At 40.6% G+C, this 22,891-nt stretch overlaps 1 protein-coding gene across 2 annotated transcripts; it reads right to left on the reverse strand.

Moving 5' to 3' along the window:
- Window positions 1-4,576: 4,576 nt before the first annotated feature.
- Window positions 4,577-22,888, reverse strand: LOC101760594. Of its 2 annotated transcripts, none has more exons than XM_004953133.2 (18): window positions 22,286-22,888; window positions 21,075-21,483; window positions 20,911-20,982; window positions 20,540-20,602; window positions 19,755-19,940; window positions 18,774-19,140; window positions 18,152-18,243; window positions 16,350-17,099; window positions 15,844-16,116; window positions 13,419-13,574; window positions 11,614-12,017; window positions 11,043-11,511; window positions 10,604-10,948; window positions 8,649-9,477; window positions 8,506-8,564; window positions 7,854-8,318; window positions 5,639-5,677; window positions 4,577-5,472 (listed from the first exon to the last, which is right to left on the reverse strand). In XM_004953133.2, exons 1-18 carry the CDS (start codon window positions 22,666-22,668, stop codon window positions 5,290-5,292), a joined length of 5,544 nt encoding a protein of 1,847 aa, XP_004953190.1. In that variant the 5' UTR covers window positions 22,669-22,888; the 3' UTR covers window positions 4,577-5,289. The 2 variants fall into 2 exon arrangements, with proteins under 2 accessions (XP_004953190.1, XP_004953191.1); XM_004953134.3 differs by having other exon boundaries at window positions 5,209-5,472; window positions 18,152-18,237.
- Between the last annotated feature and the right edge of the window lie 3 nt (window positions 22,889-22,891).

The following is a 22,891-nucleotide window of genomic DNA, read 5'->3' on the forward strand; positions in this document are numbered from 1 at the left end:
ACGATCCTAGGATCCTGATCCTGACAACCTTGTTTCATAGGACAAGATTTTTAAAGTATGACCACACTTGAGTATGTTGGATAATATTTTCTTGAAAACATATTTTATGAAGGTGGAATATTTTCTGTAAGTGCATGTAAAACAATTTTTGGACCGAACCTTGCTCAATCTGAATCGAAGTAAAATAAAGAAAAAATAGGGAAAAAAAGAAAACGGAGCTAATAGCTAGTTGGTTCATAAATGAGAAAAGGAACTCTAGGTGGCTGATGGAGCACGAGTACATTGGTATCGTCTAATAGGCGGTCTTATGCATGGACACGTAATTTTGAGACGGTTGAGCAGACAACCCGTACAATAGGTTGTCTTATAAGTTGTCTGGTAGAGCTATATAGTTCCTTAATTTATGCATATGAAAAAAGAAATATTATGAATTGCATGGCAACAACAACTCGTACAATGTTTGTTGAGTTGTCTCGTAGTCCTAAAATTTAGCTCATGAGGTAGTTGTTTCACGAAACAACGATCTCTTTCTCTCTCCTCACTCTCTCTCCTCCACATCATAAAAAATCACATGTGTCTTTTTTTTTGAACGAATGGGCACGAGACGGTGCCTATTTCATTGATAGAGTAGGTTATTACAGTAGTGTTTCATATTATGGTATGCTTACATGATTACTCTCTAGATAGAAAGGTCGCTAAAGCTTTTGCCCCTGCTAAGATCCATGTGCCTGCTTCCTCCTTGACTTTGGCGAGCAGAGAGGTTGTTGCCATCTCTTGATGGTTGAAAATGCGCCTATTTCGCTCCTTCCAGATCTCCCATATTAGCAGCAACGTCATAGACCATGTGCCCTTTCTAGGCGCTTTGGTCCTTGTAGTCATATTCATCCACCATTCCAGAGCGGTTTCGGTTGGGGGCCATTCCGAGGGTTGTATGCTTGGTTGAGATGTCCAGATGGCCACTAGGCTCCATATTCGCTTGGTGTATCTACATTGGGCCACTAGATGATGCGTTGTTTCTTGTTGTATACGGCATAAGGGGCATGTAGGGGAGTGAGGCCATCCTCGTCGCGCAAGTCGATCAGCCGTCCATACACGGTTTTGGAGAATCAGCCATGCGAAGAACTTGCATTTCAGTGGCGCCCAGCAGTGCCATATTGTTTTGTAGTGTGGCGCAGAAGTGGATCCCAGGAACTGCGCTTTGTATGCCGATGCCGCTAAGTATTTTCCGTTAGATGTGAATTTCCATTGAATTGTGTCTTCCTCTTGCGTTTGCATTTGTGGCCTCATTAGAGCTGCTAGACGCCATAGTGTTACCAATTCTTGGAGGTGTTGTATTGTCAGTCCTTCATGGAGGTTTATGTCCATCACCCAGCTATTGTTGTATAAAGCTTCTGCTAGTTTTTTATGCTTTCCCCAGGATAGCATATATAGGTTGGGCGCAATGTCCTTTGGTCTAGTTCCTTGTCCCCAGGCGGAATGCCAGAAGCTCGTTTTGCGTCCATTACCCACTGCGATCGTTGTGCAAGCCGCGAATAATCGTTGATCGGATTCGTCACATGGTATCTCCGTTCCAATCCATGTTTTCTGCGGGGATTCCCATTTGTGCCATATCCAGCGCAGTCTCAATGCTCTAGCGAATTTGTGCAGGTTTAGTACTCCTAATCCTCCATTTTCTTTTGGTAAGCAGGTTTTAATCCAGTTAACCTTGCATTTGCCGCCTGTAAGCGTTGTGTCTCCTGCCCAGATGAATCGTTTCCTTATTTTGTCTAGGTCGTCTAAAACTTCCTTTGGTGCTTTTAGGACGGTTAGCAAATATAGTGGCTGCGCTGAGAGTACCGCTTTGGTTAGGCAGACCCGTCCTGCCTGGGATAGATTGCGACTATGCCATCCGGAGAGCTTCTGTGCTGTTTTGTCCATTAGGGGCTGAAAGTCCAATTTCCTTAGGCGCCTTATCGCGAGTGGAAGTCCAAGGTACCGTAGTGGGAAACCTGTATGAGTAATTGGCCATTGTGAAAGGATTTCTTCGAGGTCTATGTTGTCACAACTGATGGGGGCCACAGTTGTCTTTTGTAGGTTGGTTTTAAGCCCAGTTGCCTCCCCGAAAAGATCCAGTAGTTTTGTTAGGTGTGCGACGTCTGGGTGTGTCGGCTTGATGAAAATGACCGCGTCGTCAGCATACATGGAGATGCTGGTGCGTGGCGTACGCCCCCCGATCTTTTTTAGTAGTCCCATTTCCGTCGCTTTGTGTATTAGTTGGTACAGCGGATCAATCGCGAGGATGAAGAGTAGGGGGGATAGCGGGTCTCCTTGTCGTAGCCCTCGTCCGTGTACGATTGGATCAGATGGAACTCCATTTACCAGGACTGTTGAGGTTGATGTGGCTAGTAATGCAGTTATCCAATCCCGCCATCGTGTGGGAAAGCCTCTGCACTGCATCAGCTCGAGCAGATAATCCCAGCGGATAGAGTCAAAAGCCTTTGAAATGTCCAGCTTCATTAGTAGTGTCGGCGTTCTATGTCTGTGAAATCTTCTAGCCATATTCCGTACATACAGGAAGTTGTCGTGTATGCTTCTTCCTTTGATGAAGGCGCTTTGGCTTGGTGATATCAATTTCTCGAGATGTGGCTGCAGTCTTGTTGCCAGAATTTTGCTAATGATTTTTGCAATGGCGTGTATGAGGCTTATCGGTCTAAAGTCCTGGATGCTTTCGGCTCCTTCCTTTTTGGGTATTAGGATGATGTTGGCCGAGTTTACTAGATTGAGGTCGTTGCATCGAGCGTTGTAGAAGGCATGTACAGCTATTATTACATCAGCTTTGATTATGTTCCAACATGATTTGAAGAACAGACCAGTGAAGCCGTCCGGTCCCGGCGCTTTGTTTTTAGGCAGGTCGGTTATGGTGTGTAGAATTTCGTTGTCCGAGAAAGGGTTATCGGTTCCAGTTAAATCCACCTCCGGGAGTTGCAACTTTTCCCAATTTAACGCTTTGGTGCGGTTGGCTGGTGTGGACATAACGTTGTCGAAATGATTTTGGATTATCTGCTGCTTATCCATATGAGTTACGGCCCAGCCGTTTTCTTTTTTTAGTCTTTGGATGAAGTTTTTCCTCTTTCTACCATTTGCCTTCAGGTGGAAGAATCGCGTATTGGCATCACCCTCGCGCAGATAGGTTATCCTGGAGCATTGTTTCTTCCTAGCCTTTTCTATGGCCGCCCATCCTAGGAGCCTTTTTTTGAGCTTGCTCCGTAGGTCGTGTTCTGATTCGCTGAGTGTTCTTGTTTCCTCCGCTATGTCCAGGCGCATGATAACTTCTTGGGCCATGTGCAATTTTAAACGGGCATCGGAGACGTGCTTTCGACTCCATGATCGCAGTGCTTGAGCTGTTTTGCGTAGCTTGAAGCCCAACCTATGGAATGGTTCGGTGTGTCCCGTCGTCTTTGACCATTCCTGGGCGACAACCTCGTAGAATCCTGGTAATCTCGGCCAGAAGTTTTCAAATTTGAAAGGCGTCGGCTTGCGAGGACCAGATTGTTGCGCCAGTAGTAGAGGACAATGGTCCGAGTGCGAGGAGGAGAGAGCGTGGAGGATATGATCATCAAATTGCAGGTCCCATGGTTCATTGCAGAAGACTCGGTCAATTCGCGACAGCGTCGGTTGATGTCTTGCATTGCTCCAGGTGAATCGTCTGTTTTGTAAGTGTATTTCTTTGAGTCCGCAATGATTTAGCGTTGCTCTGAAGCTCCTCATTAATCTTCTGTTTAGATTATTGTTATTCTTGTCTCTTGCGCTGTAGATTAGGTTGAAGTCGCCCAGTACTAGCCATTTGGTGTCATCATCAGGCCGCATGGCGCGCAGGTGGCGTAGGAATGCAGTCTTCGCTGAGTGTCGTGATGGGCCATATACCGTCGTGAGTCGGAAATGTAAATTATTGTGTTTAACCGTCGCTGTTGCTGAGATAGAGTAACGTAGCAATGTGTCATTGTATAAGACAATCTATGAGACTACTAACATGTAGCAATATACTTCCTCTTAAAGGTTGCCGTGCCTGTAGCTAGGGCCGAAGAAGTGGTAGCCATATTCTAAGATCCTCCGAGTAGTTGCTTTCATTGTTAGACGCATAACTGTCCTTGTTCATTTGGCCACTTTTACAGCTTGGTTGATCCGTGATGACAATCTCAAGCCATACACGTACACTTTGCAGACCCCTGGATTTTATCCAACTCGAGTGAAGATCGTTTGCGTGGAACTTATAATACCCTGTGATAGAATAACCTTAACAATAGGGAGCACTTCACCATCTGGCTCTTCTATTGCCGTCTTATGTGGCGGACAAGTTTGAGCCAAAAGGATTGTATCGCATGCCCCGGTACTCCCGCGACATTCTACCCCCACGTTTGATTATTTCTCCGTGGTCCTTCTCAGCCTTCTGTCATCAACTCAACTACTTGTGCAAGCACCGATCCGATCGTCAGTATCATGGCCAAACATGAAACATGTAGAGCTCAACATTTCAAGCTTGCAGTTGCAGACCACAGCGTACAAATCAAAGTTATCCATCGAGCAAGATGCTGAAACAGATAGCAGAAACATAAACACCATTGCCGTCGTTATAAGTGGTGAAAGTTGACCTAATAGTGATGGTTCCCAAATTTAGCATGGGAGGGATTAGGGAGGATGAATCAGGTCGGTGGTCTTCCGCTTTGTAGATGCTCTGCAAGTGTGGAAAACGACCAAAGCAGCGAGAATTACAGAGGTTACTATCAATGAATCAATCAGGTCTAAGTGCAGTGGGCAAGGTGGTAGCACCCTGACTCGATCACCGTCATCGTTCCTTGGGATGGAAAACGACAACCAAAATACTTCGGTTCACGCCAGCACGCCGGCGTTCTAAAGCAATCCCAAAGGATTATATCCTTCGATAATGCACACTAACATCAGAGTCTCACTTTTGATTGAGCAGACGCATCGCCTCTCAATTTTCATAGTGAGGAGTGACGTTAGGCATGATGATTCTCCTGTGTCTTCCGCACCAGAGAAACGGGATGCTAACATAAAGACTCGGTGGATGCAGTATTCGTACAGAGCGATGGCCCAGTCACCTACGGCGTGACTATGCTAATTGCCAGGCCCTGGAGGAAATGACACACCGGCCTGAGCAATGAACAAAGCGATGGCCCAGTTTGATAAGCACTATTGATAGAACTTCCGGAGAGGGTAGCATTTAAGCATTCCTGCATTCCGTACCATGATCCCCTCACGACTGTGAATTTAGAACAAGCCCATTGCCTCTTACAGCAGGGATGTGCTCATTGGATTAGCGAAGAAGCGCTTTCTACACTTGGATGCTTCTTTACTGGGGTCTTGCTTGAACAGGCCCTGCAGCATGGTCGGAGCTGTAGGCACAGGTTCTTCGAACACCCGAACGTTAAGGTGCCCATCAAGTATCAACTTCTCCAACAGGGTCCGGCAAGTCTGCAATAAAGCAATGCAAAGCTAATCAAGCAAGAAAGCAGCACCCCAGCGGCTCAGAACATGGTTGTATTTGGCCTTTCTTCTATCTGATGAAATTTGGTTGGCATCTCTTCTGCAAGACCAGTACAAAAGAAAGTACAGGAAAGAGACAAAATTAAGCAGATACCTGAGGATTCAATACATCCATCCGATGGATAATATCTTCCTATAACACAATAAGAGCAAAGCACACAATTAGAACCGTTAAATTAAACAATGGCAAAAACAACAAATGCTTTGTTTTATTTTTAAAAATTGAATAATGGAACATTAATTTAAGAATGTTTTGGGAATAAGTCGTTTTTATCAGTGGCAACATAGAAAGGATAACCTGATGAAGACAAACGAGTTATATCACATGACAAGTATCTATAATTGAGTTGTACACATTTACATGCATCACTGGAAAATCTTATAACAGTGGAGCCAAGGTTTTCAGGATGATGCACAAGCTTACTGGAGCACTGTCCAATGGAAAAGGGAGTACAAGGTACATAATTTCAAAATGTCCAGCGGCTTACATTACGATTTGTACCTACTGAAGTCAACATATTAAGAACTAAAACATGGTGCACATGGTCCATGTATGAGCATGCAAAGATAACACGTCTACAATCTCCCATCCACAGATATTTGTCAACTTTGAGCAAATGATATTTACCAAGGGAACACCATCTTTATACTGTGTGACCAAAATGCTCTTCATCACAAAAGTGACTCTTTCAAGAGCATGCAATATACCAGTTCTAAATTTAAGTCAAGACATCTTCATTTGTATTAAGATGTCATATGAAAATAGCATGTATAGATACAAACTGGAAATACTTTCTTATTTCATAATTTTATTTGGTCAAAGTTGATGTTTTAAACCATGTCCATGTCCAAAACATCACCTTTCGTCTAACTGGAGGGGTTATTTGTGCAACTAAATAAGAAAATTGAACTAAATAATGAGCCCTAAGCACAGCAAAGGATGGAGAACACGTGTGCTGCCTAGTATTGGTCAACAAATAAAGTGGTAGAAGATTAGTAGCACTCTCAAACTGATGAGGTACCAAATACCAAGTACTATATGAAAGGGGAAAAAAAGTGGGGCTCCAGCTAACTACTCCATCTCTGAACCTTAAGCATTATGTTAGTTCTTTTATTTTTACTGGTTTCCAAAATATGTGTAGAGTACTCCCATCAGATTCTCACAGCTAAAGCGATTTTTAGGCCTGCTAATGGGGCAGGTTGAAATGGGTTTTATGGGGCGGGTTGTGACGCGGGGTGTGTTTGAATGGGTTAAAATGGGTTTTGTATCTAATGGGTTGGGGCGGGTTGGGTATATCGCAAATGCGGGTTGGGATGGGTTGGAAGTGGTTCTCTTTTTGTTTGAGTTCGTATGGGTTTCACTCATAGGTTTAAGTTTCAAGTTTCGGCTCTTGATGTCGGATCCATATGTGGATTTAGTCACAGTACTTTGCATAAAGTAGCGGACTGTCAAACTGATTCATCTCCAGCAAATTTTGATCAATTTCTCTAAAATTTTAAGGTGTGAACGCGAGGTTTTAGTTTTAGGGTCCGGCTCTTGATGTGGGGCCCACATATAAGTCCAGCCGCACTACCTTGCACAAAGTAGCGGACTGTCAAACTGATTCATCTGCAACAAATTTCAGTCAATATCTCTAAAATTTTAAGGTGTGAACGCAAGGTTTTAGCTTTAGGGTCCAACTCTTGACGCGGGGGCTACGTATAAGTCCAGCCGCACTACCTCACACAAAGTAGCAGACTGTCAAACTGATTCATCTGCAACAAATTTCAGTCAATTTCTCTAAAATTTTAAGGTGTGAACGCGAGGTTTATATAAACTCATAGGTTCATATACCAAACCCATGGGTTATATCAATTGGTGGGGCGGGTTGGGTTGGGTTTAGACAATAGAATTATGGAGCGGGGTGGGGTGGGTGAACGAGTTAATTATTGCGGTTTGGGGCGGGTTTCAACCCATTAGCAGGCCTAGCGATTTTCAGTATTCCGGATATTCAAACATCACATATGTTAAAATGGAATAATTCCAAAGGTGGTAGTAACATGTCTGGAACTTGATTTGATATCCTAAATTTAAAACTCAGGACTGAATTTGATGTATGCAAATTCAAATATCGAACATGTACACTCCTAGATAGTTTAAAACTTACCTGGTGTCTTCCTAGATGCTACATACATAAATTCTTCCTAAATAAAGGATATTGTGGCTAGGAATGTCATACAATGTAATGGAAAACTTATTGCAGCATACACGAGCAAGCAAAACACCAGTTTCCTGTTGAAAAAAAAGGCATAAAAAAAAGCAAGCATACCTCCATTACTCCAGGATAGTGCATGACATAACCAATAACCCGGCGACTTAAACCTTCATAGACAGTGCTATTAGTGCTACCATCACCATTTATCCATGGTAATATAGGCTGATAAATATGCCCTTCGCAATCATGATAGCAACTACTCTCCTTATTGTCTTCTCTTGAAGTAGATAGCCTTTCGTCATCCCCAGGATTTTTGCTGTAAATATGAGGTGAGCTCAACTTGCTTTGAACATTGATTACGGTCACCGTGTGCCCATCACCAAGCATTTTTATAGGCCCATGAAAATTAATAGGTATGGTATGCTTCTCTTTCAGTAGATTTTTGGGGTCTCCATTATCCACAACTTGAGAAGTTGGAGGACCTGAGCAGCTGCAAGGATTGCATTCTGCAAGTGTGGTTATATGATACTTTGACAAATGCAACGAGTCCACGATCTGAACACCATCATATGCATTGACCTATGAAGCAATTGAATGAATCCCACCCATTAGCTAATGGAGGACAAGTGAATAAAGAAAAAAAATGACAAGAAAGCAGCACGAATAGATTGTAGCATGCTTATAATGCATTTATAACCAGAGGAAACAACAGTAGCATTTAAATAACACCTACAGGACTAATATATACTTAATGTTACCGCTTTACCTTAATGGCCAGCTGAAATCTCTTGAGCGTATCAACAATTCTATAGACAAATTGCATGGCTGCACAGTTAAGAACAAAAGACTGTAACAATGGCTGTTATTAAGAAACTATGGAAAATCTTTGCGCGTAAGCATATTAAGTACCTAATGGATGCAGTGCCTGTGACAATTCTTTCCAAGTAACTCCTTGTTCGCCAGCTTTATGAATAACACAAAATGCATTCCTGAACAGATCAGAAGACCATGTGAACGATTCCTTTTGGTGATCTGATACTGATGGTAACTCTTCCACATAATTTTTCATAGCATCCCATGGCCATCCACAATAAGAGTCTTCCAACTGAGATTCAGACAATAAATGCCTATATGTACTTGAGTGATTTGAAAATGATGGCATGATGCATCTTTCTGCATGCAAATCACCATCCTTGTTACTCATTGCCCTGCTTGAAGTAAAAACAAGGCATTCTTTATCATGTAATTCTTGCATGTTATTGCTTGTTTGAATTCTCTCAAGATCTAGACCAACTTGGATAGCAGGGAATCCTTTCTCCCGGCGGTAGCAAAAGTCACTTTCTATCTTTGGCAAAGGCTTGTGTTTCTTAGCCTTTCCACTTTTTTGTTTCATTGTATCAGCCTTGCGCTTCTGAGTGCTGTCAACCAATCCGCTGGTGTCTACGACTAGAGGACTAGAGCTGTTAGGCTCCTCAGCCTCGCCAACTCCTTCACTAGGCAAGAAAGGTGAAACGAACAGCTTTCCCGACAAAACCAGGGAGAAAAGATGAACGATTTCTCCACATTGTATATCTGGATACAGATAAACTCCATTGTCTGTAGCATTCTTTTGCTGCGCTATAAGCCAATTAGAAAATTCAGAAGCCTTTTTCCCTGAACCAAATGGGAAGGGTGAAATACAAGCATTGGTTAAGAATTTTGAAGAAAGGGTGTATGGCTTCCCACCACTCCCAGTAACCTGTGAAATGGGGAAAAAACATGAATGGCAGTTCATGAGTAACTGGGGCTTTAAATTGCGAGTCATCATACTTTACAAAAGTAGCGCACTATTCGGCTAGGTAATAAGAATTAAATGTTCCATATCCTTCGTAAGATTATCTCAAATAGCACGAACAAAGTGTTAAATAGAAAAAATTTATGATCCTTTCAGAACAAACTAAGAAATCCTTAGAAGGTTCTTCAAAGTGGTTCAACTGTTTATACTATAAGGAAAATAAAAGCCATAGTAAACTACAATAAGAGCATAAATGTATGTTGGTATCCAAGTGTGGGCACTGAGAAAACCTAACTTAGATCCCGGTTCACTGCAAGATAAAACAAGAAAAAACTGTCTGGGTATCAAATCAAGCTTACCTTTGAATATGTATTCTCAGTTTAGCATGTAGCCATCTATTTGTCATTCTGCATAAACTAGGGGCTGTTTGGTTCAGAGCCAACCAAAACCTTGGCAAAGTTTGCTATTACTAAAACATACTGACCGCTGTTTGGAATTTGGATTGGCACCAAGTTTGGTGTTACCATGGAAAATTTGGCAGCGCAAACAATGCTAAAAATGCAGGCAGAGATCATGGCGAGCTTTTTGCTGCGCAGTCTGTGGAGCTCTCGTGGGTGATGTGGCAGGTTCTGCTATTCTGGTTGGTTGCATAAACTTTTTAAGTTTTGGATTATTACACTTGAAACGAATTCATCTTATGAAGGATATAATTGATTTACGATCTGTTTGCATCATAATATTCTTTGTAATAAAATCTACAAAACAAGAGCCCACTTGGCTATATTTTGACGAGAAAAAATTTAAATAGCCTGTGGTTACAAGATCTCACTTTGGCATGGCTACGATCCAAACACTACTTTCTCTACCAGTTTTAGCATTTCCCGCAAATTGGTATGGTATGGCTACAAACCAAACACTCAAATTTTGCCTATACCTTGGCATCGCGCGGGACCTCAAGTTTTGGAAGAGCATAGGGCTCACCTGGGTCATACACCACACATACCCCTAATGAAAATCAAAATATCTAAGTTGGGCACAGCATACTGAAGAACAAATATACCAAAGGAAACATGAGTTCACAAATACTAACCAAGAAATTTTTTTCTTTCAGAAGGGAAACTGCAGTAAAAATCTCACTCTCTGAATAAAGCTGCAGGGTTGCTGCTAGTGAAGCTTGTACATCTGATCCTGATGATCTGCTGAGGAATACTAACTTCAAAAGCTCCAATGCATTTGCAACGGGCAAGGATTCCCGTAAACCTCTTTCAATAATCTTATTTCTGTGGTCCTTAATGATTTTTTCTTGAGGTTTGCAGTGAATGTCCATGCTTTCACTTGGTTGGACTTCATTTGAATGTCTGCACATTTTTTCCTGATCACAGAACCCACTTTCTGGAACTGGAGTTTTGGTTTTACCTCGTGTAGCCTGATTATTCTGAAGTGGAAAATCATTATTAAAATGATTATTCTAAAGTGGAAAATCATTATATATATTTTGGCAGTTGATCTTGAATGTAGAAATTACTTACCAATAGTTCCTGCGAACTTCTTGTGTCCTTTGTGACATCACTATCATTATTATTGTTCTTTTCATTCTTGGCCCCAACTCTCTTGGTCTGGTCCACTTTTTCTGTCCGAATTAATTCAAGGACTTCACTAAGTGCACTCTTTATTTCCGGAACTTCGAAGTCATCCCAATTGAATTTCTCAGAATCTGAATCCAAATTAGTTTCATTACTACTTTTTGAAATCTGGGGAAGTAATCTTCTCTTTTTCGATCTCCTTTCCTTTTCAAGGTATCTAGCATAACGTTTCCCAAGAAGATTACATATACACATCACAGCTCCTCTTATGTTTTCGTTTCCCTTCAATAGTATTGCCATCCTTCTACGACATGTATTTGGTGGAGCTGGAAGATCAGAGAGAGAGTTCCAAGCTACACGATAATATCTTGCTCCAAGTATTGCACGCATTCTAATGTATATCATCAGCAATTTTCTGCAAATAATAATAATAAACAATCAGGACTATCACGCATAACCTTTAACTCCAGTATTGAGATTCAGAAATCAATTTGAAACCAGAATAGAAAAAAAATACCTATCAGATTCATACGTCCACAAGAATCTTTTACTTCTCATGCAGCTTTTTCTTAGGATAGTAGATCGACTGATCACTGGACTGCTTTCCTTATCTTCATCTGCATGGTTTGTGGAACTACTGCTAGTTCTGGACACCGGCTGATCACTTCGGTTTGTTTGGTCAGTGGGTGATGAAGAGATTGTCTCTGGTACTTCCTCATCAAGAGTAGACTGGTCCGGTATTTGTTCGACAGATCCACTTGCTTGTACTTTTCGTTTAAAAAACTTCTGCGTGATCTCATCAGCAGATCTCTTTCTTTTCTCGGAAGTTAATCTAGAACTAACTTTTTGCTGCTTTTGTTTAGCAGTAATGCTGGGCTGTTCACGAAGCCGAGATTGCCTTTCATATGAAAGGCGAAGCACCTACATAAGAAACCAATCATGTTGACCAGTACACTGAAAGGAACCATGTACGGAATAAATAGATAAAAATGCCAATCAGTAGGGAAAGATTGATAAATATAACAAATCAATCATAGTGAAAACAATTCCTTTGTCGCGCAATGTGCACTACTGGACCTAACTCTGATGCCTGAGAGGCAGAGTGAGAGATATGCAAGGCAGCTTTGCCAGCACGCTCACAAGTTCGAAGCAGCCCATAAATTGTTAGGAACTTTTGCAATTTGTGTCCAATTGTTCCAGCGATGTTGCAATTAGATTTTTTTTCTTTTCTTCCCAGTTATCTATTCTATCATCTGTAGCACTGAGTTGTTATCTACTAATTAAACCAAGCACAGATACGTTCTTGTTGCAACTTGTTCACTTGACCAGGGCATAGAGGAGGTTTCACCATGTATCCCTATGCCCTTGTCCCTTACCCAGCCTATCTCTCCCTACGTTGTAGGTTGTGGCAGGAACTGTTTCGCTAAATATACCATCTTCCCTCTCAACCTTCTGCAGCATGCATTGTACAAATGCGTCAGATAAGATGCCCCCTTGTCCATCACAACCCCACGACATGAGAAAGTAGGGAAGCATCTAAAAGGGAGAGAACAGAATAATGATACAATCAACCAAATAATACAAAGTAGCACACCCTCTGTCTCGCGTTATTTGTCTGTTTCCTTGTGAAGCGTCCTGCCACAATGGCTGGCACAATGTTTGTTAGTCAAGGAAATCAAAGATTTGGTTATTGCAATACTTCCACTCTCGACTCCTACTTTGCTGTAAGAGAATTTTGGTGGCTTGTTCCATGCCCAATTAACACCATGCTCAAATAGATGTCGTCTATGAATGTGTGCAGCCAAACTTTTGACCTCCAATATACCAATAAGTATTAAAATTTATCACATATAGTATTAGTAGATTTGTCATGAAAAATACTTCGTGCCAATTCTATTTTCAATATCTTTTATAACAAGTTCTCAGGAAAAGTAATGGTCAAAGACAAGCTGGACGCATTGTCCAAAACTCCAAATCCAAAATGAGAAGTAAGAACATGGAAGGAGTAGCTTTAAATTTTTTCCATATTTGCTATCCCCTTGGTTTGTCTGCCCGGTTGACTTACACATATTGCTAAAAAGAGCACTTGACTAGAAAAGGCATAACTGCAGCACAGATGAACCTGGTTTTTCTCTTTTTTATCCTATGGCTTCTGAATCTTGCAGGTATCCATTTTCATATCATGAAGAAACCATCAAATCAGCACACAAAACTTTCATAGTTTGATTAAAGAAATACAGAAATGCAAAATGTGATCAAATAATTATAGTACTTCAGATCACTAAATGAAAATGGGGAAGATCTCAAACACATTACACATACCTGCTCTACAGAGAGATTCAATTCCCTTGCTATTCTAACACAATCTTTAAAAGGAATTTTCCCCTTCTCGCTGACATTCATAATACGCTGTTGCAATTCCAGTCGTTGTTCAGTAGTCATGACTCTAAGTGAACTCCATGAACGAGGATGAGAAACCTACATGGAACAGAAGTATCCAATTACAATGTAAATAAAAGCTCTGATCAAGAGACAGCTTATAAACTAGCCACTTCCAGCTAGTATTGTTTCACAGTGAGTGTAATGAGGTTCAGTAATAGATAGTAGAACAACTCTGACAAATAACAAACGATGAATATGCTTGCAGCTGCAGAGCTGCCTATATATATAGTCAAAAGGTACAGACAAGAAATAGAGCAAATATGATACGAGTATCGAGGTCCTGGAAATTAGTGTTTCGAATAGGGCTAACAGTAGTGAGATTTTTGGCAACAGCACTGCAGCAGTTGGTCATGAAAAATGACTTATCAATTAAAAGCAACAGCAGCAGCAGACATGTAAGGTACTGAAATCAAACCCTGATGGCAGAAGCGCGAGGCTGTGAACTAGCAAAGATAGAGACAAGAGTCGTCCATTTAAATTAAATGCAAATACTGTTACGTGGGACTGCACTTAAGCTAGGCACCACAAGAAGGCTAGCTTGGCTCAAGCTGAGTAAGCTGGTTAGATTAGGATGCTGGCTATTTGCTTAAGAGTCAGGTTCAGTAACATGAGATTGGTTTGTTGGGATAAGAGTTTCTTTGTTAAGATTGGTTTGTTGCAGCTGGCCTTCTCTATGTAAGGATCAGTGCTGGTGGCCTGCAAATAAATCAACTAAGAAGTTAACTTCCTATCTCTTCTCTATGTCCCTTCGGTAACATTTTCCCTTGTACTGTTCTCCTCCACCATGGCTCCAGGGAGATGAGGCTACATTATCCCATCGTGCACAATTATGATCTCAGATCCAACCCCATAACAAACATGCATAGTTCAGTTGAAACTATATCAGAAGGAAGAAAGGAGAACATTTCATATAAATGCGGAATATGAAGATAATGATTAATGAAACATATGTTAAGTGGAAACAAGCAGCACTATGCAATTCGTCCAGACAACATAAAGAAGTCAAAATTTGATAAAAACATAAGTTTTTTTTCTAAGCACAGATAGGGATTAAATGAGAATGACAAGTACAAAGCTAACGCTTTGGACATGACAGCCTCCAATAAGCCATTTTGGCTATGAAGTGTTTATGGTGATATGCAAGTTAAATATATAAAAAATTCATGAAACACTTCTCATGCCAACTGCATCATAGTTGCCAATCTAACCAAAGCTTCCCGCGGACAGTAGAGCATTGAACTCCAGGGGGTTGATGAAACCCCTTGTAACCAGCCCCGGTTTGAAGCTGAGGTTTTTAAGACAAAAATCAGAGGTACGTCTCTCCTCTGGTTGAGTCTTTCTTTTCATAGTTGCCAATCTAAATAGTTATCTATATATTAGCTGTCAAAGTTGAGGAGTTTAAGCATTCAGGTTCTAAGTACATTTATTCTTCAAGAGTTCCAAGAGTTACAGGAAATCATCCAGGGACTACAAGTACAAGAAAATGAAAAGGACTGTTGGCACTATGTGTGGGGATCCAACAATTACTCATCTAAACAATTCTACAACCTACCCTACAAAAACATTAGACCTCCATCACCTTTCTTATGGATCTGGAAGTCAAGATGTAGTAACAAACTCAGAACCTTCTCATGGCTTCTACTCATGGATAGACTGAATACCAGAAACCTTCTAAAGAGGAGGCATTTCAACATTGAAGACAACAATTAGAAATGCATCCTATGCACACACAATATGGAGGAGACTGCCTTTTGTATCTTTTTCTCATATAACCTTAACAGATCCTGCTGGCAAGCCATTGGCATTGAATGGGTAAGAAATTTTGGCTTCTTCCAAATGTTGAAGAGAGACCAACAGGAATTCCATCACTGGTTCTTCATGGAGGTTTTCATAATTGCCACTTGGCACATTTGGAAACAAAGGAATAATCTCATCTTTGAAGGGAAAAGACCAGCAGTCCAAGACTGGAAGTCTAATTTTATAGATGAGGCTAGACTTCAAGCTCATAGAATCAAGGAAAGCAAAAGGCAGACCTTCCTTAACTGGGTCAACAATGTACAGATTTAGCCCTAGCTCTTAGCTTTCTTTGAGGCCTTCCGGAGGGTTTTTTATTTTTGGGGCGCTATGGTTCCCTTTGGACACTTGTCCGTGTACAGTATTTTTTTCTTTGCTTACTAATATGTCTTACCACAGTGGGGGTCTCCCCCGCTGTATAGTTTCAAAAAAAAATACATTTATTCAGAATGGAGGGAGAGTATTAGGTAATAGGCCTATGCATCAATGATGTACAACAGATGTGACAAACCTCAGGAACAGAACAGCCAGGGAAGGCACTCAACGGCTCAGCCAAGCCAGCTGTCAAATAACAGCACTCCAATGTTTCCCAATAGGCATCGACGTACTCCTGCTTTAAAAGCACAAAATCATGCCGAATTTTTCGATGATTGTTCAGTTGGGACGATGAAAGAATTCTTGGTATAGGTTCTTCAATGTAAGGCCTGAGCTCCATCGAATGTGTAGGAATCGCATCTGAAGGTACACCACCATCTTCTACGAATTCTTTTGCAAACTGAACCAACTGTCAAACACATAGAAGTGTTCATCAGTCTGCTGCACCCTAGTCACCTATGCAATTAAGTATTGAACAATGTAAAAGTACTGACAATCTTACATATGTAGCGAGTATTAGCATGTACAGAATGAGTAGCATTTCAGGTTTGTGCTTGGTAAAAGTTTTTAGGATAATGCCTAAGATTGTAGATTATCATAAGGTTAACTGCAAATATTAGAAAAGAACACCAAGTGCATTACCTTGAGCTTGTCTAAAATATTTATTAAACGTGAGAGTCGGCCCTTGGCATGGGTATCCATGAGCTGGTTGTATTCCTCGGTAGGAATTTCTGAAAGTGTTTTTCCAAGCCTACACCAAGTTATCATGTTATCAATCTTCTTTGATGATCCAACAACTTGTAGAAAGAGTTCAAGAGGCATTTCTTTTGTAGCTGCTTCCATTGAAAATAACAGGTATGATTGATTAAAGCTCTTATCATAATGGCCTTCTTTGGCACAACCAAACGCACTGCACCAATCTGGAGAAGCATTGACATATGCCCACAGAAATTTATGCAAAAGCTTTGCCCGAATCATCTTTGCATTAATGAATCCATTAGCATACATAGCTTCTAGTAGTAATGGTTTATAAACATTAACTCTGCGTGAAATCCTCAGACCAGGTATGGCAGTCATATGTTGATTTTGCTTCACTTTAGCTGCTGCAACTGCACGAGATTCAGTATCAAAGTTCCTTTGCCTGATCCTAAATTGATCCACAAGTTCCGGTGACAATTCTCCAACAGAAGAATGCAGTACTACATCAATGAGACGACTGCGAGTATAATTTGTGACCAAAGGAACACTAACTTTGATACATTTACAACTTCCCTCTTTCTGAAGCTTATTCAATGTGCGAGTCAATGTCTTCCTGTCCATTATTTTTCCGTCCTTCTTTTCAAGCCGCTCTAACCATTTATGTAACTCCACCTTTAGTACAAATTTCTTCTTCTGCAAGGGCCCAAAAGAAGGCAAACATAATGATTAAATGTGATTAGACATGCTAAAGGCACACCAAGGACTAACATGAAGATGAGCTCACAAAAAGGAAACATAGGAAGCAGAAAGCTGCTCATCGGAAACAAAAACGATAAAAGAGAATTATCTAAGTAGTCACTATCACTCCCTCAAGTTTGAAAATATATCAGGTGGCCTCCAATATGCAACTTTAAATATATATTATATGAAAACGATAGTAGAATTGTAAAATTGTTATATTGTTAGAAATATTTTATGATGAATCTAATAACACCATTTCCAAAAGACCAAATCATACAGTTTATTTAATTAGTTTATGGAAGTTGGATGCTTGGCTGCAAAACTTTTTAAACATCATATATTTACGATTGGACATAGTATTGCCTATGGCAACAAGGGCAAGAATGCATGTAATTCATCAAAGACAATAATCAATAGGGTTAGGATCTGTCTCATGATGACCACAAAAATATTCATGGTCATAAATATGCACTCCCTTAAACCTTCTCAGAAGAAATGTAATGATATAGAGCAGTCAAAATAGGTTTATTTGGAAGAAAAATATAAAACACTAGAGCAATTGTCGGCAACATATCACCATGCCATATGCAAAAAAAACAGGGCAATTTATCTTGAATCATAAGAGTCTACTGTCCCCACACCCCCAAAAAAGAAATAATTAATAAAACATACTGGATTAAGGGCAACACACCCGAAAAATTAAAAAACCATCACCTAACTTGTTTCTGCAGTTGCAAATTATGGACACTAAAGGTAAATAAGTAGCAATAACAATAAATGATAATAAAATAAATAAGACCAGCACATCAGATGTATGCATACACCTGCAACTAAAATATGAAACAGGCAGTGCATCAAATATAGAGGACAAAGTATAGAATATATAACATGCCATGAAATTCAACATCGAACTATCATAAATAGAAGAACTACATTACAGCACAGTTGCATTAGACAGAATTTTTATGCGAATAATCTTGATTGACAAATACTTGGGAACCAACCTTTAACATGTGCAGAATCCTTCTATGGCGTTGATCATCAGAAGTTAATGGACGGCTCCGACGCCTCTTCCTCTGACCCAAAGCAACTTTATCTAGGACAAAAGCATGTGTCACTTACATTGAGTTGAATAACATGTTGTCTGGAACCTAAATTACACAAAGACTAAAGAGAAGTAGTAGTTCCAAAAATCAACACACAGTATTACTTGAAAGAAAAATGATACAGATAACTACTGATTGGCTGAATAACTTTTAGATTTGTGAATCTAATAACCTACCAAAAAGCACGACCTTTGTTATGTTTGGAATTTTAAATAGGACTATTGGGGGAAAACAAGATATGAAGAATTTAAAATGGATCATATTGCTCAACCATGGGTGCATCTGATCAGATATAGACTTTAAGTTTCCTTGGATCAAAAAACATAAAGCTCTCTGGATCTATTAGTGATCTTAAAGTCGAAGAATGTCATCTTTTAATCAGTACTCCCTCCGTTCCAAATTGTAGGTCGTTTTGGCTTTTCTAGGTGCATAAAAGCTCTTATTGCAGCATGGCAATCCCAGAGATATTAACCGCAGAAGATAACAAAACAAACAGATACTTATGCAAATCTAGGTTTACCTTCTTCAACTAATTGACAAACTCTAGCAGAAGCATCAAGGTCGTTCTGGATATGATGTTCGATTGGTTCATCGTGGCTCTCTTGTTCAAGCAAGAGTAAATTGCCATGTGGGCTAGAAGAATCCAATTCTTTCGATGGAACTAGGGACCACAAATCTGGACAATCATCACAATCTTCTGACAGCGCCCCAAAATTTTGCAGAGCAGTACCAGCTTTGTAGAGTGAGAAGTTTTTTGAAGTCCAAACTCGGTACTGTGATGTCTTGTCTGGAACTTCTGCTTCCCAAGTTAGATTGAACTTTTTGAGCATGGATGATACTCGTTTATGGAGCCTTTTGGAATTGTTGTGTCCAAGACGTTTGCCGATCTAATGGGAAGTTGTATGAGACGTCTTACAAATTTCAAGATAAATAAGAAAAATATCATCACATCTCAGATGACATAAGCAAGCACCAATTTGTACACAATGATGTGTACTCAAGCTCCTCTATATACTGATAATCATAAATACATTGTGGGGTTCAAGACACGAGCTTTTGCTCATGGATCTTTTTTATTCACTAGGAAGCATACTGAGTCAGCAAAGAATGTTATTTCTCTCCCCAGGACCTTCTCTATGTTTGCATGGGAAATTATTCTTGTTTCCAGGTCTATAAATAACATAACCAATTGCTCAAACAAGTCCATAACCAAGCAAAATGAATATCTTCAATTTGGTTTTAGGCAGTAACCATAATCAAGTATCAAAGAGAATAGTAGGTAAAGTGACATGTATAACTAGAAACGAAACAAAATAGCACTGCAAACATATAATACAGAGTTGCTAAGGACTGTAAAGAGAATAGCACTGTAAACAGAGCTTCACAGAGTTGCAAACACAATAGCACTGTAAACAGAAGCACCATAGATGCTAAGGAGTGTAGCGTATCATCAAAAACATATAATACAGAGTTGCGCCAATATAAGATTTAAGAGAAGTACCTCAACAAGTGTTATGCCTTTTGTCCCTTGGGCACTGATCATATCATATATACAGTTCTCAAATGGAAGTTCCAGAACTTGATCAGTGGCCTGACCTTGTTTGCCAAATTTGTAAGTTGATGCTGTACTTTTCGGCTGAAACTCATTTGGATCAAATTTTTTCAGCAGTCGCAAACAGCGGACGACCTGAAAAAGGAAAATAATATTATAGCTTGTTGCTTAACAATGCATGTGAAACAGAAAAAATATTAAAGCAGGCATGGTGCAGTACAGACTGAATCATCTATGTAATTATAAGCCTAGCCAGCTAATCAACAATATCTTGCATCTGATTTGTTGCAGCTCTGAAAGTAGTTGTTGCCAAAGAAGCAAGCTCGGAGGGTGGATAAGATGAGTGAGATTGTGCTTTCTCTCTCATTTAGGTCTCTAGTATAACATTCCACGTATTTGGGTTGAAATCCACAAAGTCTCACCTTGTGTACTCTTTAAATCTTGCTTAATCAGAAATGGAATTGCAGATTGTTGCGTCTTCAGTGCAAAAATATATGCAAGTTTAAGGTAGAATATAAGCCAGGGTACGAAACCATGCTAGTAAACCATACTCGAGTTACTGGAAATCCTATCACGAATTAGACTTCTAAAAGCCCAACAATTTTCGAATTAAAGGTTTAAACACTTCAATCCTGACAGGAAGCACCAGGAACTGAGAGAATGAACCCCAAAAAGTAGAAAGTTGCATTAAATAGCAAGTGAAAATTTAAAACAGCAAGAAAGGTGAACATCACCTTATCATCAACTTGAGCATCAAATATTTCAACAAGTTGTGCATCTCTTAGCCTATGCAATACCTGAGAGGAATAGTTCATCTTAGTAACAAAACGAGGGGAAGTACCATCAGTCCATCATAGATTATGTAAAATAATGGCGTGTTTGGTTTGAGGAGCAGAATGTTGAATGAACGATCCAAACATAATCCACTTGTTTTGTATGAGGAATTGAATTAATTCACCCAACACCACCTCATCCCTCGTAAGCAAATGCCGAGTATAAAATGAGTAATGATGCTATCCCTTCAAAATAGTGGGATGATGAAAATGTATAGGAAAATTTGGTTCCTCAAACCAAACACTCCTTAAGTGATTTGAAGCAGGCTTACATTTCTCCATGCTCTGTGCCCATATGCCATTCTGTAGTCGAGATCGACTTTTATATCTGACACAACAAGAGCCTAGGGGAAATAATCATGCAAATCAGCAAACTGGAAAATCAAAAGCAAATACCAGTAGAGCTTCAAATGAGAAAAATGTGAGCGCAGTTGACCTTTCCGCTAGCTTCTTCAAGTTTATCACATATGGCTTTCATTGCTGGAAGATAATCATGAATAGATATATCATTCTTGGAGTTAACACCAGAAGTCCCATCTTCTTGCAAAGCATCTACATTGGTCTCTTCATTGCTCAGTAGTAGCTCTGGCTTTGTAATCTCAATTCTTTGTTGTGAAGTCATGTTCAAGTCTTTGGCATATCGAGAGAGATATAGCGAATTGGTATTGATAACCTGCTTATTCTGTGAGGCATCTTCCCTATCAGCTCCATGGTCTTTCATCTTTATGATAGTTGATTGTCTAACAATTAACCGCTGTGATTCAAGACTCTTTACAATAAAATGGAAATTGTTTCCTTTCATTTTAAAAATTTTGCAGAGATCATTCTGCGTTACACCAGAAGTCCTACAACAAAAGCAAATATGTAAGAAACTGCAAACAAAATAGTCAAAGGCAAGATAAAAAAAATCAATGAACATACCCCATTATTTGAACAAATTAAAAATTGGAAACAGTACAAACATGCAAGAAAGGCATATAGCCATTCTGTTGGACGGTGTCAGTTATGCTAATTTGCGGATTAATGAAACAACTGATAGTGTTCATAGACATATCACATAGTGTTAACAACTCCGATTTCTGAGTCATCATATGCCCGTGGATTTGGACAGTAAAACCAGATATATATATATATATATATATATATATATATATATATATATATATATATATAAATGTTAGGCTCCCTATAAAGATGCTCATGTTCCGTTGAGTCAGGCTTGGGCCATTTGAAAACTAAGCACAGGGATATAAGTGAATAAAATGAAACTACCATCAATCAAACAGAGACCAGCCGAAAGAAAAGAAACAAGGAACTATGAGCATCAACTGTGGAAAAAAAAACTACTATATAGATGGCAAAGAAATACTATAATCCATACTTAACTTCGAAGGAAATTTCTACGTGGTGTGTATGACTGTAGAAAGGTAACAAATTGCTGTGGCTTAAAAATATTTAAATTATCCTTTGTAGGGTAACCACATAGGAGTAGGCAGGTAAATTAAGTGAATTAATATTCAAAAATCTTCCATTCCATAAAACCATGAGCTCGCAAATCGCAAATGACCCAGCTTCCAAGACTGATTAATGAAATTGAAATGAAAGGCGTGACAATAATATTTGCCCAAAAGCCACGGCGGATCGCACCTGCTTGCTGCAACACACTCCAATGTCGCCTTCTGAACGGCACTCAGCTCCGTTTTCGCGAACCTGCGTTCATACATCCCGAGGAAGTTGTCCCTGATCGCCGCGCTCGCCACCAGCCGCACGCCCCGCCGCTCGGCCTCCTCCACGTCCTTCTCCGCGGGGTCACCGGCCGGGACGGGCGCCCCATCCCCATCCCCCCCCACGAGATTGACGACGTGGAGCGCGAGGAGGCGGGCCCACAGGGCGCGCTTGACGGGCGGGCCGAGCGGGAGGCCCGCGACATCGAGCGCGCCGCGGAGCGCGGGCCAGAGGTCCGCAACGTGGATCCCCGGCGCGAGGCGCGCGCACACCTCCTCCAGCGCCGCCGACACGAGCTCATCCATATGATTGTTTCGGGGGGTTCAGGGCTTTAGGGTTTTGGTTATGGCGGCATCGGGCACGGGGAAGAGCGATATCGGGGAGGAGAACCCTGCGCGACACTGCTTGGTGGTTCCGGGGAGGGAGGCAACGCCGCCGCGCGGCGAGTTCGCCGGTGACCGCGCGGGAGGGAGACGCGGCGGACACGGCCCCCGGTGAGCTGAGCTGAGCCTGAGTGAACGGTACTCT

Source organism: Setaria italica, chromosome I (genome assembly GCF_000263155.2).
Source record: "Setaria italica strain Yugu1 chromosome I, Setaria_italica_v2.0, whole genome shotgun sequence".
NCBI classification, from domain to species: Eukaryota; Viridiplantae; Streptophyta; class Magnoliopsida; order Poales; family Poaceae; genus Setaria; species Setaria italica.